The 20,330-nt window shown below is 38.5% G+C and overlaps 1 protein-coding gene across 1 annotated transcript in view; it reads left to right on the forward strand.

Moving 5' to 3' along the window:
- The window catches only part of LOC145985616 (adhesion molecule nephrin-like), a 375,184-nt gene that overhangs the window by 153,071 nt on the left and 201,783 nt on the right, over nt 1-20,330 (forward strand). The window contains exons 3-4 of the mRNA XM_083119686.1: nt 16,591-16,799; nt 18,627-18,737. Coding sequence (XP_082975812.1) covers nt 16,591-16,799; nt 18,627-18,737 — 320 coding nt within the window. The remainder of the gene's footprint in view (nt 1-16,590; nt 16,800-18,626; nt 18,738-20,330) is intronic.

The following is a 20,330-nucleotide window of genomic DNA, read 5'->3' on the forward strand; positions in this document are numbered from 1 at the left end:
ATCAACGTAGTTTTCCCGATTGGCGCCCTACGCAAGCATTAAAGGTTCCCTATGATCACGTTATGTTTTCAGATGACCTCACCACAAGATTTGAAACATTTAGGCCGATTTCCTTAAACGGAACTAAGTATTCCTGCCCGGAGCTACAGGTCAACCGTGAAACTGCTGAACTAAGGGAATAAAAAAATCTGCTTAGCAAGACTCGCTCATACACCACTGTTCCTTGTAATTTAGTCTCGTACCCAGCCGGAGGCTTCTAGCCAGCTAACTTGCAGAGCACGGAGAACGGAGGGAGCAAAGTTTTCATCTGATCCCCAATACGATACACCCCGAGAATAGAAGGGGGGTGAGGGATGCTGAAGAGGAGCTCATGTTGCTGATAACGAATCATGCAACACGAACACCAATGCTCTGATACAACTTGTAATTAATCCAGCGCTACCTTCAAATTACCTCGAAGAGTGGATAATAAATTTGTTAGTTACAGACACAGTAACATGTTTCATTAGAAAGAATGAAGATGGAGAGTATGTCACTAAAGGCAATTGAAGTAAAAAAAATAAGACAGAATCCTCTAGAAACAGGGTATAGGTCATTATTTTTTGTTTCACATCTTCTTCTTTCTAATCCAGTATTGATCTCTTCTCACACTCTCTACTACTATTACCTCTTTTCCTATTGACACCTTGGTCTTCTCTTTGGCTTTATTCTCACTACTGGTGCACAATATTCATTCACTGTACCTTTTTCTGGATGTATTCTATTCATATACCACTGTTTCATCATACTCTCTACTTCGTTCCTTTTTACCAACACCTTGGTCTTCCCTTTGGATATATTTTTACTCCTTGTGCTTCATATGCCCTCACTGAAAGTCTTTCTGGTCCCAATCTACTTAAAAACAGACCTACTCTTAACACATTCTACTTCCTTCCTTTTGCCCAACATCTTGGTCTTCTTTTTTGCTTTAGTCCTACTCCTTGTTCATTGTATACTCTCACTGGAAGTTTCACTGACCTTATTCTCATCTCAAATTATCTTTCCACCAGTAACTTCGGCATCTTCTTGTTTTTGTCACACATTCTCCTGCACCATATGCCTTCACTGGAAGTATTTCTGCCAATATTCTATTCATATACACGCCTCCTATCACACTCTTGACTTACATATATTTTTTACTAACACTTTAGTCTTTCTTATGGCTTTATTTACACTCGTTGTGCACTCTAATTCCTTCATTGGAAATTTTCCTCTTCATATTTTCTCCCCTTCTCATACTTTCCACTACTTCCTATTTAGACCAGAACCTTGGTCTTCTCTTGGACTTTATTCCCACTACCCGTACATACATGCCTTCACTAGTTGTCTTCCTGGTACTATTCTATTCATATATCCTCGTCTTATTACACTCTCTACTTACTTCTTTTGTACCAACAACTTGGTTTTACATTTGGTTTTATTTCCACTCGATGTACACGGTATGTCCTCATTTGAGAGAAGTTGTACTGATCCCACCTTTGTCCCACCTAACTAACATATTGGACAAACCGTAACTGGCCATGTCTCTCCTGAATCTTCGCTTGGTGTTTAATTCTCATACCCAATTTTCTGCCTTCAAAATACTTCTCAACACATTCCCGCCCGTAAACGACAATGATCGTTTTAAAGTATGTGTTTGTTCTTGCCCGTAAAAGACTATGGTTGAGGTGTACATTTTAAAGTTTTCTTGGCATCTTCTCCTCCCGTGTAGATTGGCGAACGAAAAACCACCCTCGAGGTGGTTGGGTTCCTATCACTTCGCTTTTTGTGCTACTTTTGGCTAATTTGCGATGTAGATGAGTGATGACGTGATGAAACTGATAAATAGACACTCACAAACATCCATGCCAGGGCCGGGATTCGAACCTGGGGCCCTTGGCGTCGTAGAGTAATGTCCTAACCACTCCGCCACGGGGGCCGGCGCTGGGCTGAAAACGTCGACGAAAAAGCGCCATTTGCAGCCTGGAATGTGATACAGGGCTGTGAGGAAAATATGCAGACATTGAGTTATGCTGAGATCAAGAATGTGTGTATACCTTACCTTAATATCTCTAGTTTATCTGCCAGACTAAGCGTTGAGATTTGTTCACTAATTAAAGCTGCGTTAATCAAACAGTACAAGAATACGGAAATTGAAAGAAATGCCATGGAACGATTCGAAAACTTTTCAAAAGACTCACAATAATCTTTACTACCAGCGCCAAGAGAAGTAAAAAACTCGTTTCCTTTATTGTTTGGATGCAGCGGCGAAGACAAGTCACCGAACCATAATAGATTTGACGGTTGAATTTGAATTCGTCACGGGAAACCGGCGTTTGCCAGGAGCACCTCGGGGAAAAAATGGCGGCCATTCATCGTATCGTACATCTCAGAGAAAGAGCGAGATAAAAAAATGAAATCTTATAAGAGATATTGTTACGGAATCCTTGAGTTACTATCCCGTTCCCTAGCCTTTATCCTGATTTTACCCTCCACCCAACACTCATATTTTTTTTTTTGTTCTTCTTAAAAGGAAACGATGTGTAATTCAATGAATCATTTCATGAAAAGGGGCTGTGACGGGTAGCGTGCTATATCAAAGCAATACGTGCAGAGGGATGTTCCAAAGTGTGCATCGAATTTGCCTACCGAGCCATTCTTCCTCCCCCTCCCATTCTCCTACGAAATTTCAGTAAGTTAGTAGCTTCCAACAAATTTCTATCTTCCCCCCAACAACCTTTCACCCATAAATATGCCATCTGTTACCGTGGAAAAGAGAGAGAGAGAGAGAGAGAGAGAAGGAGAAATAGAAAGAAAAAAAAAGCATCCTTGGAAGATGGAAAGGAGGCCAGGATACTGAAACGTTGCTAGTGGATGCTGCACTTTAGCGTGAAGAGCTGGATTCGTTTTTGCATCAATAAACAAAATTGTTTTAAAATTTAAGTCTCCAATTCCTCTAATTTTTAATCGCAGTTCCAGAAACGAACTTCCTGCGCTCCAGTTTTCACGATTATCCTTGAAAGTTGGCAACCACTGGTACAGCAAAGTCATCAAAATTGCAGCCCCATCAGGGAATAAGTTTCTGCCTCAATGAAGCTAGTTAGTCCTGCCTATGTTTTTACTAATTTTTAACCGTCGTCTAATACACATCGGCGACCAAGGGAGCTAGTGTGGTACTATATTTTACGATTCGCATATCTCTATACTGTCTATAGAGGTTATTCACGGAAAAATTCAGTTAGCCGAACTTGCGCCTTACGATTCATGTCAGTAGGAGACTCGCAATGATGAACATTAAAGATCCTATTAAAAATAATTAATATTTCTAAATAGCAAAGGGAATGGTAGTCTCGAGGTAGCAGCACTTCACGATATTACGTATTGGTACAAGATTTTGTATCTAAGAAAACTTTTATCTTCAATGTACTGGCTGGCCACAACTAAACGTGCTCTACTTAGAGCCCTCTGGAGACCATTCGAAGCACCGGATTGCGCTGAAACTTGGTATAGAGGCTATGGAGAACAATGTGGATGCGAATGATGACGAAAAAAGCAGTTCAAATTTTCAACACCAGGCGTAAACCTGAAATAAACTCAAACTAGCGCCACATTTCAACCTAGTGGTGGGAATTTGAACTATTTATTTCCAACAGAATTTTCTTCCTCGTGGTCTCTATATCCTCTGTACAACGTTTCAGCGTAATCCGTTGGAACGAACTGGCACCAGACGGCTCTGAATATATCAACTGTAATTGCGGCCACCCGGTATATTGAGGAGAAGAGTTTTTCTTAGATACAAAATCTTGTAACATTCATGAAGTGTTGCCACATCGAGACTACCAGTGTACTTAAGGTAGACCCTTAAAAAAGACAAAAAAATCAAAGAAAGGGGTGTCCGATATCCACTCTTGCATGAACACAAACAATTCACTGCTTCTTTCGCAACCCATCTCCTTTTACAAATACTATTCCGGCCCATACACCCAGACCAGAGGTACATAACGATTTATATCTACGAAAAGTCACTTAGTGTGACCATCAATGGACGTGTTCGTAATCGTAAAGGCGGATTAGATATGCATCCCCCCCAATCGGTGACATCTAATGCTGGATCTATGACTACAAAGAACTCAAATTTGTCAAATTTGTTTTAAGTAAAGCTGATGCATAGATAGGCTAATCTGGGCTGCACCTGCAGTTTAAAGTGGCATCTGGACTACTGTGCAGTATGCTTTCACGGGAATCCAACCCGAAAACACTTACGACAGTGTTAACCACTTCATTTTCTTGATGGAGAATTGATATCAACAACTGTCGATATAAATTATAATACAAACGTTACACATTTATTCTCAATTGCCGGAAACAGTCAATGCGAAATCTTTTTCGGAATGATCTCTTATGTCCGCGTACTGAAGACGGTAATCACTAGACCTTGGATATTTATGTAATATAAAAGAACAAAATATGAACAGTACATAAATATGTAAAAATAATATATAAAATATGTACCTTAATGTGTATTATCAAAATTATATGTAGCTAAATATGTAGTATAAAAATATGTAATATTAATAGTAATCTAGTATCCAAGCAATTTCAAGAATTCTGCTAAACATCTATTTTATTTGACCATATTCAACATAGTAGCAGCCCCCGTGGCGGAGTGGTTAGCATATCGCGCTGCGACGCCAGTGGTATCGGGTTCGAATCTCGGCCTGGGCATGGATGTTTGTGAGTGATTCGTCAATTTCATCACATCATCACTCATCCCAATCTTCTCAATTAGCTAAAAGTGGCACACAAGCAAAGTAAAATAAAGCAAATCAATCAATATTCAACATAATAGCTTTCTTGTCCACCGATGCCAAGTTTCTAGGTGCTTTGCCTGAACCTATACGTGAAACGAAAATATGTAACCAGAAGTGGAGGGGGAAAGAACTCCATCATCTTTCGATAAATAACAGTTCCCGTATTTTTTTTTTCTTCAGCCTGTCTTTCGACTGGACAGTCAATTTTAGATGACCGTAAGCACTATGCAGGTCATTGATTACAAGATATGATCTCACATTAGCACATTCTTCATGTTTCAGAGTTCGAAAATATTGAATAAAGCATGAAGATAAGAAAAAAGATACCGAAATGTAAAGTAAATTCGCAAATATGTAAAATATATAATATCCTGGCAAATATATAAAAAATATGTAACTATGTAACATAAAACGTATGCAAAATCATGTCAGTTATATAATTCGTTGACATTTTCCTGTTTGTAGAAAGGAATAGAGTATGTAATTACATACAAATCACGATGAACTTTTCGACTCGGGTAACATGGGAGCTTAGCGCCTGATATGCCATTACCTGCACATAGGCAAAGCATTTTTGGTTGCATATGAAACAGGAGGAACTCAATTCTCAAGACAATCCACGTCGCAACTGGCTTCGATTCTGCAGAATAAAGTTATAAGTCCACGCTATGCGCAGATAGGTTAATCGGGACTGGACCTACAGTTGAAAGGTGAAATCTCGGAGCTAAACAGATATTGCATTCTTTTTTTACATGCAGTAGGTATTCTTCCAAGTTTTTAAGTTTTCCAGGTCTCCATGGTAATAGGTAGCAATAAGCTATTGAAGAACGAGGTCTTGGTGATGATGATAGTGATTATGGAAATTAAAAATTTAAATTTTTTCTCTAATATCCGTTTTACGCAGGGTGGTTAAGCATAAACAAATTGCACAAAATTTGATACAGTATTATTTTTTTTCGGTTTCTAACCTTAGTTGTGCTTTTATATACTGGAAATTCGGTCTCCTGTGTAGTTTGCCGTGACCTTAAATGTGTATAGTTGTTACATCTGTGAGGAAGCGACAGTTTGAGTAAGTCTAATATTTCTCTGAATAAAGTTCCTCGAAGTTGTTTCTTGTGTCATATGTGAGGAAGGGGGCACTTTCTATAAACAAACACAAAATACCATCTATAAGAAAAGCACACTATTCCTAATCAGGGTTGAAGATGAAACCTAGGCACTGCACCTTTGATTGTATTTATGCCAGGAATCAAAGAAATTAGATTGGTGCGAAAGGACATTCAATGTCCCTTGCAGTGGCTATAATTTGGAAAGAGCATATTGCCACAAACGAGATTGCCTTTCTCAACTTAACTGTAATTCTAGCCTCACAATTACAAAGCTGATATGAATTCGATGAAAATGTATCTCAATCAACTGTTGTAAATAGAAAAAGTTCACTTCCTTCTTCACCCTTGTAGCATTAGTCAATTCTTAATTTTGTAATGATAGAATCACTACATGATCCTTTTTTGTTATTAGTTTTATATATGTTCAATGTTATTTTTTGTTTAGTGAAAGAAATACTTTTTGAATGCAGTTTCCAATGTAACCTGCTGTAGGACTGGCCTACGTGACGGTGAAAGTCAGCTTGCAGAAGGCGGTTAGTTTAAAATACTTGTACCTTCAAGCCTGTGAGGGTGGAAATTTCCAGTTTACTGGTCTGTGTTTGACCCGACTGAACAACGGGGTTGGCATTCTTACGTTTTTTGGGCAAGAGGGGAGACCTTTGGAAGGTTCTCTCTGTGCCGGTAGAGTGGCTGGGTTAGTCAAATGGCTAGCGATCATGGATCAACCATTTGCTTTCTTCGAAATACATAGATAAGTCCGCGCATTTTTATTGATTCGTTTGGTGTCGAGATAACGCTTAGTTTTCGGTGGATATTTGTTATTATTCTTAGAGAAACGTCGTGTCCGAGGGAATTAAGGGACACGTTTAATTTCAAGTATCTATCCTTTCCCGAAAAAGCCAAGTACCTTGTTGCGCGAAATTATTAGTTTAAATTTATAGAGTCGACACTGTCAAGGGTCTGGTTTTTTATTTAATCTGGGATTAAGGGGACGGTGACAGGGTGAAAAAAGAATCACCACAGTTTTATTTTATATAATTTCAAGAAAAGCGCATAATTGATTGTCGTAATTTCGATCAAGTTTAGTCTCTTTTTGCGTGACAATTCATAGAAAAAACAAGAAGGGGAGGGAATTAGAGAAACAAGTTGTGTATGCTAGTGACAAGCTAGATAAATTTTTGAACTAATACGGCTGGTCTACCCAGCGTAAGAACCTCTCTTATATTTATATTTCGGAAAATTATTTCAGTGTTTCAATTAAAGAGGATCTTTTATGTGGAGGTTATTTCTTATGTAATTCTTTGTACATATTTAATCAACGAAATAAATAGTATTTTTATATATTTTTAAACTGAACGTCTGAGCTATCATTCAAGATAAAATAACTGAGTTTTTCGCTAATATCCATGGTAAAGAATATGGTAGTTATTCAATGTCTTTTAATTCGATTGAACCACATTGTTAGCTTATTTGCCTGGGGAAGTAACGAAAACAAGTAACAGGTCGAGCCAAGACAGGTTACTATCCTATGAAGAGGAATTAAAGCATAACATACTGGGGGCTCTTGTCAAGGATATTTTTGAATTAAAAGTTAAAAGAATACTATCGAAGTAGTGCATATTTATATGCGATTGAGAAGTGGAAAATTAGTTGATAGTACAAACATGGATATTACGCTAGACAGGAAACTAGTTCAGAGCTGCTTGGTGGCCTGGAGATAGAAGGACGTTCAGATCAAAAACTAATTGAAGAATTAAATAAAATTCCCGCTGCTAGAACAAACGAGGGAATAGAATGGGCGAAGTTAATGTTGAAGGACCGAATGATAGAATAAACCCTCATGGATATCCAGAAGAACTACGTAATTATCAAGAAGCTTTTCACCTAGATGACAAAGTTGTGTTAGAAAGAATCCTGTTGGTAGCTTTGAAAAAAGAAGCAAGTATTTGGTATAGATATGCGAAACTTTTCAGGTTTTTTTGCGCATTCGAGAATGCATTTCTAGAAGTATTATATATTCCGTAAACTATGAGATGGAAATAGAGAGAGGATCCTGCAAAACCGTTACTAGATACGAGTAGCTCAGACGTTCAGTTTAAAAATATATAAAAATACTATTTAATTCGTTGATTAAATATGTACAAAGAAATACATAAGAAATAACCCCCACATAAAAGATGAATGTTAACTTGAATGAGGTACGTGCAAAATATTGTTTGTAGCTGTCAAAATTGTGTGTACAAATTCACTTGAAAACTGGTTGAAATGAAGGTAGAAACGTTGGTTATTGCCCAGTCAATACTAAATGAGGTATAATTAGAAACGTGTTTAAAAAAAATGTTTATGAAAAATAACTGTACATTTCAAAATATTGATTGATTTGATGTCTTACTTTTATGCACAGTTAGGCTAATCGGGACTGGGCCTAGTGTTTAAAGTGGTATCCGAACCACTATGTGCCTCCACCGGGTATCGAACCCAGGACCCCTTGATTACAAGGCAGCGAGGTTACCACTGCGCCATCCGGGAAGTCTACATTTCAAAATGGAGATGGTGCTTACTTGTATTTATGAATTATTGACATAACGTTTTTTCAATATTTTGTTAATTCATATTTTGATCTTTTCCATATGAGCCCTATTTCTAAAACAAAAACTAAGTATTTTCTTTTATTTGATATTTCATAAATTTTCTTCAAATGAATGTAAAATAACTTAAACTGATGACACTTACAAACTATTAGTCAACAATTACAATTTAGCATCCTTAGATGCAATGGTCCCTTCTATTGCATCGGCGAACAGTGGTTAATGCCAGTGATGCACGGATATTTAGGTGTTGCTACCTTCGGGATTATGAACTTATCTATCCTTCGGTAGATACAACCAAATAATGGAACAATCACCACAGTCCGCCTCCAGCTAGCTAGTCGATAGGGGCGGGATACCATTGAAGATTTTCATTGCATACATAAAGAAATAAATACTAATAAAATTAGAAACAATTCGACTTGGGTTTAAATTTGATGTGTGTTGAAGTAAAGAAACAAAATTTATGATTACAATTGAATGGGAATCGTATATTTTAGTGATTTTCACTTGAGAACTTAGTAAGAGAATAATTGTATAATATCAGTTGGGCTAGCGCACTGTTGTTCACTGTTGTTTTTGTCTTACCCACTCCATTGGTTCCTGGGCGGCACTGCCTTGATGCACCTCCTATCATTGAGTCCTTATGATCCGTGGTTGGAACTAACTCTATAAAAGAACACTGTAGTAGTCATATTCATATCACGCACACATATATAGCACAGGAATGTGCACAATAATGTTTAGTACATTTTACACTACCTCTTGGTCACGTCACACGTTTGGAAAAATGGAGATGAGAGAGTAACTCGCGCACTTACGACAGTACTTCATGCGACATCATACTCTTCACTCGTGTATGTGTTCTCACACACTATCCCATTTGAGTGTCGCAATTTTAGTGCCACATCAATACGACTGAGATCGAACTGCTCCCCGGCGAGTGTGAACTAGAACTCATTACCGACCGATCTCTCTGGTGCTCGACACGTCCGTCTCACATTAGTACTCAAATCAAACTGTTTCCACAAAATTTTGAAGGATAAAATTATGCCGAAATTGAATTTACTTTAAGAATTCTCATTGGTCGATATTTGGAGGGAAACGTTACAAGAAGCAAAGGCCAGTTTACAGTGATGTCAAACCTTCGATGACTTCAGGCAATATATTCCAGTTACACCAAAGCAAAGTATCTAACCATATGATCATATTACTGTATTTCTAGTGTCAAATATTTGGAGTTTGCAGCCAGTACTGGAGGGTGCAGATCAGATGATCAGGGCTTATCAAAGGGGTTTTTGTGGGGAAGTGAGTTTAATGACTTTCATCGCCAGAATGCTGCCTCTGTGTCATTAGTGGAAAGATGAATAGAAAAGAGAGCTAGAGTTAGCAGATAGTTGCCAGATTTAAAATATTCACAAGACATTTTAGTATGAGCACATAGGGATTTCGGAAATAAAGATAGCTGTGATGCGACGCTAGACTCGGGGCTAAACCATTATGGGCCATGTGTGGTGAATTAGGGTTTGCGAGGGGGAATCTTATAGCAATACTGGCAAAAAGTTGCTGCGAAATCAGAGAAATGTTGGAAAATCGAGAAATAAGAAGAAATTATAGAATTCTTTAATGATATGGATAATAATTAGATATATATATATATGAACAGTGATAGAAAAGAATTGTTCTAACATGAAGAATAGAGTAATTTTGGGACGAAAAGGAATTTCCAATTCTTTGGGAGGGGGAGGGGTGCCTATGCTTGACGTTATATGATAATGTGGAAAAAGTATCCAGGAAGCAAAGTACAAACAGTTTGGATGAAACAAAAACTGCGGTGGAACCCAGGCATTGCCGAATTGAGGTCTGCAAATTCGCATCCCCGATTCAGCCAAACCAGAAATGTATATGAGGAGCTTCTGTTTACTTTGCAGTTGACTCCTACTATTTGCGATTCCTCGAGGGAAAGTTTGCTCCTATCTCAACCGCAGCATGCGTGCGTTTTGTTGGTTCGATGTCAGTTTACGTAATCGATTATGCCGAGTGTGCATTGCGTATGTGGATTCTGGGGTCGGGAGAAAGCGCGATTAAAACACACAGATGATTGAATGTGCCCTGGCGATGATATCTGGTGCGAAATGCCGAATGTTTGCTTTTCTCTTGGGTTATGGCTGGTGCGAAAATAACCCTGGAGCTGAGCTCTTCTTTATGCTTTGCGATTTGAATAACATATGTTTCACAACGTTTGTTGTGCTCTAAAAACTAATCGATTTCTCTTCAGTGCTTATGGATGCGTGTGTCGTTTATGTTTCCACACACATTACGTGATCATTTTTAAGACTTTTCCTCAGCTATTCATGTAAATACCGAGATATATGATGCCTCAGTTCCTAAAGTAGTTCCGGCCAAAGAATGGACTTGGAAATTCTATTTTTATCCTTTCTGTCGGTAGACAGGGAGGCTCACATGAACCGCTGAACCAATCGGCTTGGTCCAGTTGCCGTGGTGAGGGGAAATTCTCGTGGTATTCTGCATTACCAAATTTTCCGTTTCGAGTCGTTTTTCGGAACAGGTGGCACCCTCTGCAAGATCAAGACGGCGAAGCCTAATGGTTGCCGCAACGCAGCAAGCGGATGGGTCTGCGATTCCCTGCCTCTCCCTGAAATGCGAGCGCAGGGGCATGTTGACAGGAAGAGGTGTCGTGTAAGACTGGACAAAAATCAGGCGTGTAGCAACGGATAGCAACACCCCCCCCCTTGAACTGGGGGCGGAAAGGTTGGGTTTCCTCAAGTCCGTTCTTTGGCCGGGCGGACTTTAGGTTGACGATTAGAAAGGAAAATTGAATATGTTCTATAGATTTATTTTGGAATCATTCATGAGAGTTGGAATTCTCGTAAAGAGTTGAACGTTCTTATCGCTGACAAAGTGCTGACTCAATACATTCGCATAGTTGGTGATATTTTTGTTCATTACGATCAAAGTTATTAGTGGAGGCGCTGTGGTCTAGTCGGTAAGGCGTCTGACACGCGGGAGACCCGGCTTCGATTCCCGGGGTGGTTGATCTAAGGTCGGAATTTTTCCGGCCTTGTCCTCGCATGAAGCGGCTGTAGAGCTCACGAAACTTCAAATCAATGTGTACCTGGGTGGTAAAGGCGGCCGGAGTGTGGTGCTGATCACCACCTCCAAAATGGCGAGATCTAGAATATATGGGGCCCTATTCCACATCCCCTAAATGTGCATTCTTGCTATATGGACGGGAACTTTACCTTACCTTAACTATTTAGCGTCGTTTTTCTTCCACTTTTGACTAATCTCGACGATAACTATGACAGATGATGTGATAAAATTGGCGACACTCACAAAGAACATCCACATCCAGGTAGATTTTCGAGATCAGGACTCAGCATCGTATCACTGATAACCACCCTGCCCCGGAGATGGGTAGTAGACGATAGATCAGGATTTTCTTTTAGCTGAGAATTAACTTAGTAAGAACTTCCTTAAAGCACGTGGAAAGCTGAACGAACATAAGGGTGACTTCAAAAAATAATGAAGTCATGCGCTAAATAAAAACTATATTTGAAATAATTTAAGAACACCGAAAATAAGTGAAAATTAATTAAAATACGAATTTTCAAGCTGCTGTAAAAGTGAACTAAAATGTGAAAATGGAATAGGGAACTGATCGTGACGTATTGATATTTGTCTTGCGTACAACGAATTCCTGCAAAGCTTTTGATGCATTATTGAGGAACTTTTGCTGTCGTAAATATTTTACAAGCTCAGTAAGTGCATTCCATTTGTATGATCTCCAGGGTGGATATTCTAATGCGATACTGCGACGGATATTTCCGGGAATCTGCGAGGAACAAGATCCATATATAATACTTTAACCATAACATTGCTGAGTTCTATATAATACATTAAACACATTATAAAGATTTTGTGTAAAAGTATTACCGTAAATCTTGTACAGAGCGAAGGAAATTAAAGTGAATAGAATGAAATGAATAAAATATTATTATGTTGAAGATTTATGTGCCACACTGTGTACAGAAGCAAATCAAAACCGGAGCCGTAAACGTAGCTCCACCGGCAGATGTAATTTCCTTTCAATATTTCGTACATACAATGTGGTTCCAGAGTCCATAATATCAACGTTGTAAATGAAAAACATCCTCGGAAAATTCTCATATTATGATGATGTACATCTTCAAGTAATAACTATATTGGCCTAAGGAAGTAAGAAATAATGCTGGATACGAATTATACACATTTTTTAGACAATGAAAATTATTTACCATTTCTGATCTAAATGCAAAAACTAATTATGTACCGTTGACAATTTCTGTTCTAATTTTGCAATGATTATTATCTCTCTTGTGATATTTCACAGACTACAGACTGCAGATAATCGTGGTTTGCTGGCCTTGTTCTATTTTTTCTCTTTTCGAAAATGCTTCTCGGGTACCTTCTTTGCTTGGTTGTTGGTTGAGTTGGTGTCATAAGTCCACTTTATGCACAGTAAGGCTAATTGGGACTGGACCTACAGTTAAAAGTGGAATCCGAAACACTATGTGCCTCCACCGGGTATCGAACCCGGGACCATCTTCTTTTGCAGCCACCATAAAAATAAATAAGTGAGTTTTTGAGACACCACAGCATTCAGATTATACTGCAGAAACGTGCAGTCCAACATATGGAGTAATAACTATATTTTCCAGACTGTTAACCAGACGATTAATATAATAAATACGAAAAGTAACACATGGTTGGCACCAAGTACTCACCTTGAGTCAGTGACCAATGGGAGTTTGGTGGGAGTCATAACCCCTCCTTCCTTTGGCAAGTGTTCCTTAAGAAAAGAGAACGTGATAGGCAGGAAAATATGGCAAAATGTGGACTGATTACTAAAAAAAACTTATCCCCCTTCGAAGATTCTGCACACACCATTGTCTTGGGTAGTGCTACGGTTAACGATGATGAACATTATACGATCATAAAAGAATCGAGAAGTTACATTGAAAAGTTACTATTGATTCGAAACAGAATCCCACTTTTAACTGTAGGTCCAGTCCCAATTAGCCTTACTGTGCATAAAGTGCACAACCTTCTTTAGAAAACATATTCTGGGTTGAAAATAACTACAAATTCCTTGTTTTTAAAGATGAAGTACTGATTGTGAAGAATGGCATTGAAAAACCATTGCAACTTGCCAGATGTTTCTGCAAGATGAACCACAATGCTTAACAATCTAAAGGAGAAGAATTATGAAGCCGAACAGAAAACCTCCCTTTTTCCTAGCAGATATGCAACTTCCTCAACAATTTTCCATTGAAGCAGTCCGAGTGACAAATCACGAATGATCCGGCCACTCAGATCTCTACTCCTATATCGTATCCTTCCGAGAAGAAAGAGAAAGAAAGGAGAAAGAGAGATAGAGAGGGAAAATGATAGCTGGGTTGCGGATGAAGGAGTCTTACATTATTCAAGCATTCAGAGGAAAGCACTGTTGGGGCAGCTGGGCAGTTGAGGGGGGAAGGGGGTGCTAGAGAGGGAGAAAACCTCATGAAAACCCCATATAAACGCATCCTACAGTTTAGGTCTCTCAGTAGGATATAGAGTTAGGCCGGGGATGGAAAAAAAGAAAATAAGACATTGAAAGGAGAAGAGATTTCTAAGTGGTTGAATATTCTTCTCCATTAAATGCCTCCTTGTCCAGCTGTTTTGTGGTACATGACCTGGAAAAAAATCGAATGCCGTCCGTCTTGGTGGAGTGGGGCACGACACAAAGATTAGTTCTTTTTCAAAAGAGAAAAGACGAAATTGAAGCGGAAGATGATGGTAGGAGGAGATAGGAACAGATGCTGGGGGAAGAAGATGATATACAGATTCTTTCTTAAATCTTGAACTCTATGATCACATGCAGAGGACCGGCTTCAGAATGGGTAATAAACAACCATGAAACGGGCGAACTTGCAAGCATTTCTTGTCTGGTCAGTGTGGCCATATAGATTCTTATTGTGATGCACAGTCTTCTTTGTCAAAGGGAAATGAGGTTAGTTTTACGGTCCTATGACAATTTTATGAAGGAAAAAGAGTTGATTTTTATTTTGAATAACCCACAAGAAAGCAATAAAATGTGGCACACAATTTGTGGGGTGTCTTTGAAAACAGCATTTACGATGCTACTTAAAACGTGGACTATGATTATGATAGTTTTGATAATACACTGCGGAAAAATAGCGAAGAGACATTAAAGCTGAGCAATTTTAGTTCTACTGGGCGTTTTATTCCAGGGGAAACTAAGAGCTCGCAATTCCGAGTAAGATTCCCCAGCAGACAAACAGAACAGCTCGCGGTGGTTGTGCAGAAAATCAAACACCCTGTACGTTGTATACTTGAGTACTACATGGGACCACTTTCTCTCGCTGTCCCACTCTAGAGCGTATACAATCAAACATAATGTTAATGTGACAATACGTAAACGCATATAGTATGTAAAATATCCGCCTTGGTAATTTCGTGTATCAATGTTAAGATAGACTAAACTACATGGAGATAATGACTTTGTTCACTTAAGTTTTAATTTCACTGCGTCGTTCACTTTACTATCCATATGTGAGGGCCCACTACCACCCACAAATTACGGTTATATGTGTACCACTGGGCTTCGAGTGTATATCGCTTGTTCTATCTGTTCGAGCATTATTTACTCGATTGACGAGGCTCTCAATTCCGTACACTATCTAACGTCGTCGGTGCGAACTATTTGGCGCTGGAGCGAAATCATCTTCCTGCAGCACTCTACCGTATACTGTCAACCTTCTCTATACAAGTGACACTCATCCGGGGCTACACGTACTCCAGAAGCTGAATTAAGAGCATGATAATGTCTATGTTACTCTTTATTTAATAGTTCATAATTTCTTTGTTATTTACTGTGCTACCTAATACTTGCATAATATTTTTCAGACTAAGAGTGACTTCAAAATTTCACAAGTATCATAATCTTGTTGATTAAAATTCAATACTGAAATATTTTCCCCACACGTGGATGAAGTCATTGATTGGAACGGACACATGAACGGCGTTGTAGACAATTCACATAAACAGCAGATTGCTTTTTCTCCGCTTTTCAAGTTGTAGGAAATGTTTCAGTCTTCCCGTAAAAGGTACCAGTCATCCACTGATATGTGTCTATGCGTGTCTTGCGCCAGCTTGGTTAACGAAAAGGAAGTTAGCGAATGTTAGGAACTTGATGTAAAAAAGTCTACTATGGCTTGACTTGCGTTAATCTTTTTCATTTCTTTTTAAATATAGATTGCTGTTTAAAATGGAAAGAGTTTTGTGTCCGCGATATGTGCCGTATATGTATACATCTTGAGTTGTTCAAATTTTGAAACGGATAAATACTTTAGAGCATTGTTTGGATATTGTATTTGAATCAACGTGTTTCAAAATGGTGAATCAATCAAATTGAGAAAATAAACCTGGTGCGGCTGATTTGTGGTGGAGATACTTGTGCAGTGATGCCTTCCACTATTGTGAAATCCATTTGATCTGTAGACGAATTTGTAAGAAAATGAGACGTAAATTAATGATATTACTGCATTATTATGATTTGGAAGCAGGAACTCCCGAAAAAATAAATATCAAGCTACATATTTAACTGAAGATTTTGTTTCATTTGAATTCGGTTATAATGTGTCGCTTTTCTGCAATCTTGTCTAATGGCGCGATAGGATGAATGGTGATGAAATTAAATGGATGAATGGACAATCACAAACGCAAAATAAGTACCACAAAGGATTATCCTAGTTGTGGGTTCAGGCTTCAGGAACCTCGCTGGCTTACCCAATGGTATACTAAGTGAAAGAGAGTTTGACATTTGAGTGTTCCCAGTTGATCCACGAGATGTACGGAATGATTTGTCTTCTCACCTGTATCAGTTTTCATATTAATTCCATACACCATCGCTATCTGGCTAGGAAAGAATTTAGAACAACATTGTACAGCAAATATGACAATTAATGTTTTATTAATCATATTTTCTATATTTTTCAGCATGGATGCTAGGGACGGCGGCATAGGAAATGCTCATCATTGGGCCATAGACAGTGATATGGAAGCTCGGACATTCTTCTTAGCCAATGAGAACCCATCTCGCCTCATAGTAACCAATGTCCTTCCAGAGGACCAAGGAGTATACAGGTGCCGAGTTGATTTCCTCAACGCTCCAACCAGAAATTTTAAAGTCAACCTCACGGTAGTCGGTGAGTACATATGGGAAGATTATTTGTAAATCCTCTTAGGAAAACGTCATAAATATTCTTCAGCGCTTCGACCAAAAAAAATTGGATACATTCAACAGGTTACATTCAAATGCTCTTCAAATATATAAGATATATTTTTCTAAATGTCACAATAAGCTGTGAATATTTTTTTCTAGACTGCCTTCTTAAGATGGTTGTATATTTTGATGTCTAGTGTAGAACACACTGAAATGAGGCAGTGATATCATTGGAGGTACAAGTATTTATTCTCGAATAGTGGCGAACAGTGCCACTGTTTTGGAGGGGCGCGCTACCCTTGAGTATATGGAAGTGTTGGTCACAATTCTCACGTTCAACACGAATAGGTTTTTTAACAGTATTATTTGATTTAAATGCAGAAATAAGGTACCAATTTTACTCGAGTATTAGTCCGGAATCTGTAAGTTTAATGAACAAATCTCAAGAAGGAAAGATTTCCCATTAGTCATGTGGTTCCGAATGTTGCAGGTAACGTATCTTTGAAGTTAAAAAATTCTGTAGAGCGATCACAAACAATGGAACCTTCGACCAGAAGCTTGGCGCATCTTCCCCTCCAACCTTTCAGCTGTGACCATAAGAAAGCCTGCTGCACTCTACACCACGCGTGAGTACGATGCACAGGGCATGCGGTTCTGTGTAGGTTCTTTAGCTTTGTTTTCACTACATGTGGCTCCATATACTTGTGGTCCCATATACTCATGTAGCGTTGTAGTAACTGGCTCTTACACATTATAGTTGGTACCGAGATGACTTGTCAAGAATTGGGACGAGAACAAGAACAGACCCTTCGATACTTGCCGAGACAGATCTCTCTTAAAAATTCTGACGAGAACGAGAATAAGTGTACGAGACACACGTTCTTGTTCGAGACTATTACAGGTAATATATGAAAAGTTTAACCAAACAAAATTTAGTTTTCTATGGAATTTCCAATACGTACCAGAGTGTTTATAAATAAGTCATGTATTGTGAACCTGCCCGGTGTGGTTGTTGTTTTTTTTTATTTTTAAGGCTCGTAGTGTAGAAATGAAGACGAACAGAAACACGTTATAAAGAAAACTTACTTGCCTTAAGCCTTAACTACTATGGACGTTGATAATCACATAACTACTATGGAGGGTGTCTGTCAGACATTTTTAATTTGAACTGTGAACTAACCGTCTTTATTGTTTTTGTTTCTATTTTTGTGTTCTGACGCGTATCACGTGATTTGATATGATTACAGAAGGATATTGTAAAGCAGTTTTCAATTATTATTGTTTAGTTCAAGACATGTAACGTATTTCATGCAATTAGGAAGAAAATCAATCGAAAATTGCAAAATGGCTCCATTATTTTTTCATTCAAAATTCTTAAAATTTCTACATCTTTTTATGTTTTCAAAGGAGAGGTAGTTCAGAGTAATATGCAATATTTTGCTTAATTTAAAGATGAGTTTTGAGCCATTTGAAACACAATGTAACAAAAAACACAGGTAACTACTATGTCTGTCAGACCGCTCGCCGAAAATAGAATTCAGTAATATTTGAAAAAAAGAAAAAACAAGCCAAGACCTTGTGACCTTGACAGAGTATAGCCAGGTATGGAGAAGGGGTGCGAGAAATAAAGTAAAAGATAGATTCAGCTTGGTCTGAGATATGGCTATACTAATTAAGGGTTAATTACCTCCGTACGCAATGGAAATTAGTGCGATTTCACGCTAGTACAGCAGCCTAAGATTAAACGTAGCCCTGTAGGGGAAAAGTCTTTCCAGTTCCATTCTAATGCACTCCATTTTGTCCTTTTCAGTTCCTCCGGAGTCCCCGGTTATAATTGATGCACACGGCGAGGAAGTAGCAACAGTGGCGGGCCCCTTCCTTCAAGGTTACGATCTGCTGCTCACATGCCACGTGAGGGGAGGTAAGTGATGGTTTGCGCATCCTTGAGTTGATGCTCGGCTACTTCCGCGCTATTCTTGCTCCGTCTGAGCGTTGACAAATGAAACGGAAGATTTTATTGGGCGGCCGAGTCTGTGGAGACTTCTCGAGTCAAAAGATCAATTCGACGGAGTCCATGATAGCCACTTTCCATCACCAAACCAGTTCCTTTTCATCTTCTTCTTCTTTTACTTCTTTTTCCCATCATCTTCTTTTTTTTATTATCGTTTCGGAAGGAGAGTCCACTTCCGTTTAACAAAAATGCCTTGTCTGGAAAACTTGAAGTGGTCGTTCAAGCTTGAGTCTTGGGAGAAAAAAATCTGAAGTCGACTTTTGTCCGATAGGACACTTCATCGTAGAACTGGATAGTTTTAATGTTTCTAGATGTCTCCGGAACAGCAAGTTAAAAAAACAAGCGATTTTTTTTTGTTGGATCGAGGCATTTCTTTTCTTTTCCAAGACTCGAGAAGTTAGGAAACATTAGTCGCCAAAAGAAGTGAAAGACCGTACAGAACAAGATATTTTGTTCACAAACTCTTACCTTGTAGGCACCGGACCCATAGCTTAAAGTGACGTCCTAACCACTGAGTAATGTGTCTCCATCGGGTAATTAACCTGGGATCTTTTGATTACAATGTAACGGTTATAGCCACTGCGCTGTTTGAGAGACCTAACCCACTCTTCCATCTGCTTATTGCTGAGATTCGCACTGAATAGGCAGTTTCAAGTACTTGTACAGTCACGGACACTTCTGGGTTGTAGTGAATACATTGACTTTCAATGGAATTGTTACAAACTAGAAGAGTCCGTGACTGTACAGCCTAATCGAAGAAAATATCACCAAGCGGTGGAAAAGGTGTAAATGCAAATGGTGAAATGGTTGTGTTTTAAAACCAATATTGAATATCATAATAGACATTATGCAACTTTATGTAGTCATTTCTGTCTCAAAACCTTGAAACACAGAAGATCTAATGATCTAATGTTATTATGTAAATTAGTAAGATTCTGTTCTGTTCTGAGCAGTTAGAGAGAAAAACACTTCCATGTAACACCTTTTAGAGCGAGGAACAGAACTCCTTTCTACACGCCATTCTCAAGTTTAAACGTACCTAGCTACACAAAAACTCTCCAATAGTAAGGGTTCAGAAATAGTTTAGTTACTCCTAGTGCACGACTTTGACATATTTTTCGATTCAAATATTGTTATTAGGCACAAAATTTTGTAAAATTGCATATTTTTTTGGATTTGACTGTAAATGAGTTTTAACTGTATTTATAACATGTTGCACTGACATAAATTTTAACAATATTACCTGTATATACAGGGTTTCTATAAATTAGTTATAAGTAGTGTAAATTGCTCGGTTGAAATGTCATCATTTGTACGAATTTCATCATAAGTCAGAGTAATCTTCTACGATGTCTTTTTTAATTTTTCACGATCTCAAAGGGCCCTGGGCGTAGCCTGTCACGGGTTAAGCTAACTAACCTAAACACGCTGGAAACATTTTTTATGCATGCAAACATAATTTCACGGGGAAAATTAACCTGCAAACGCACTTTTGTGTGTTAA

The sequence above is a fragment of the Lepisma saccharinum genome, chromosome 3, assembly GCF_977018435.1.
Source record: "Lepisma saccharinum chromosome 3, izLepSacc3.1, whole genome shotgun sequence".
Classification (NCBI taxonomy): Eukaryota; Metazoa; Arthropoda; class Insecta; order Zygentoma; family Lepismatidae; genus Lepisma; species Lepisma saccharinum.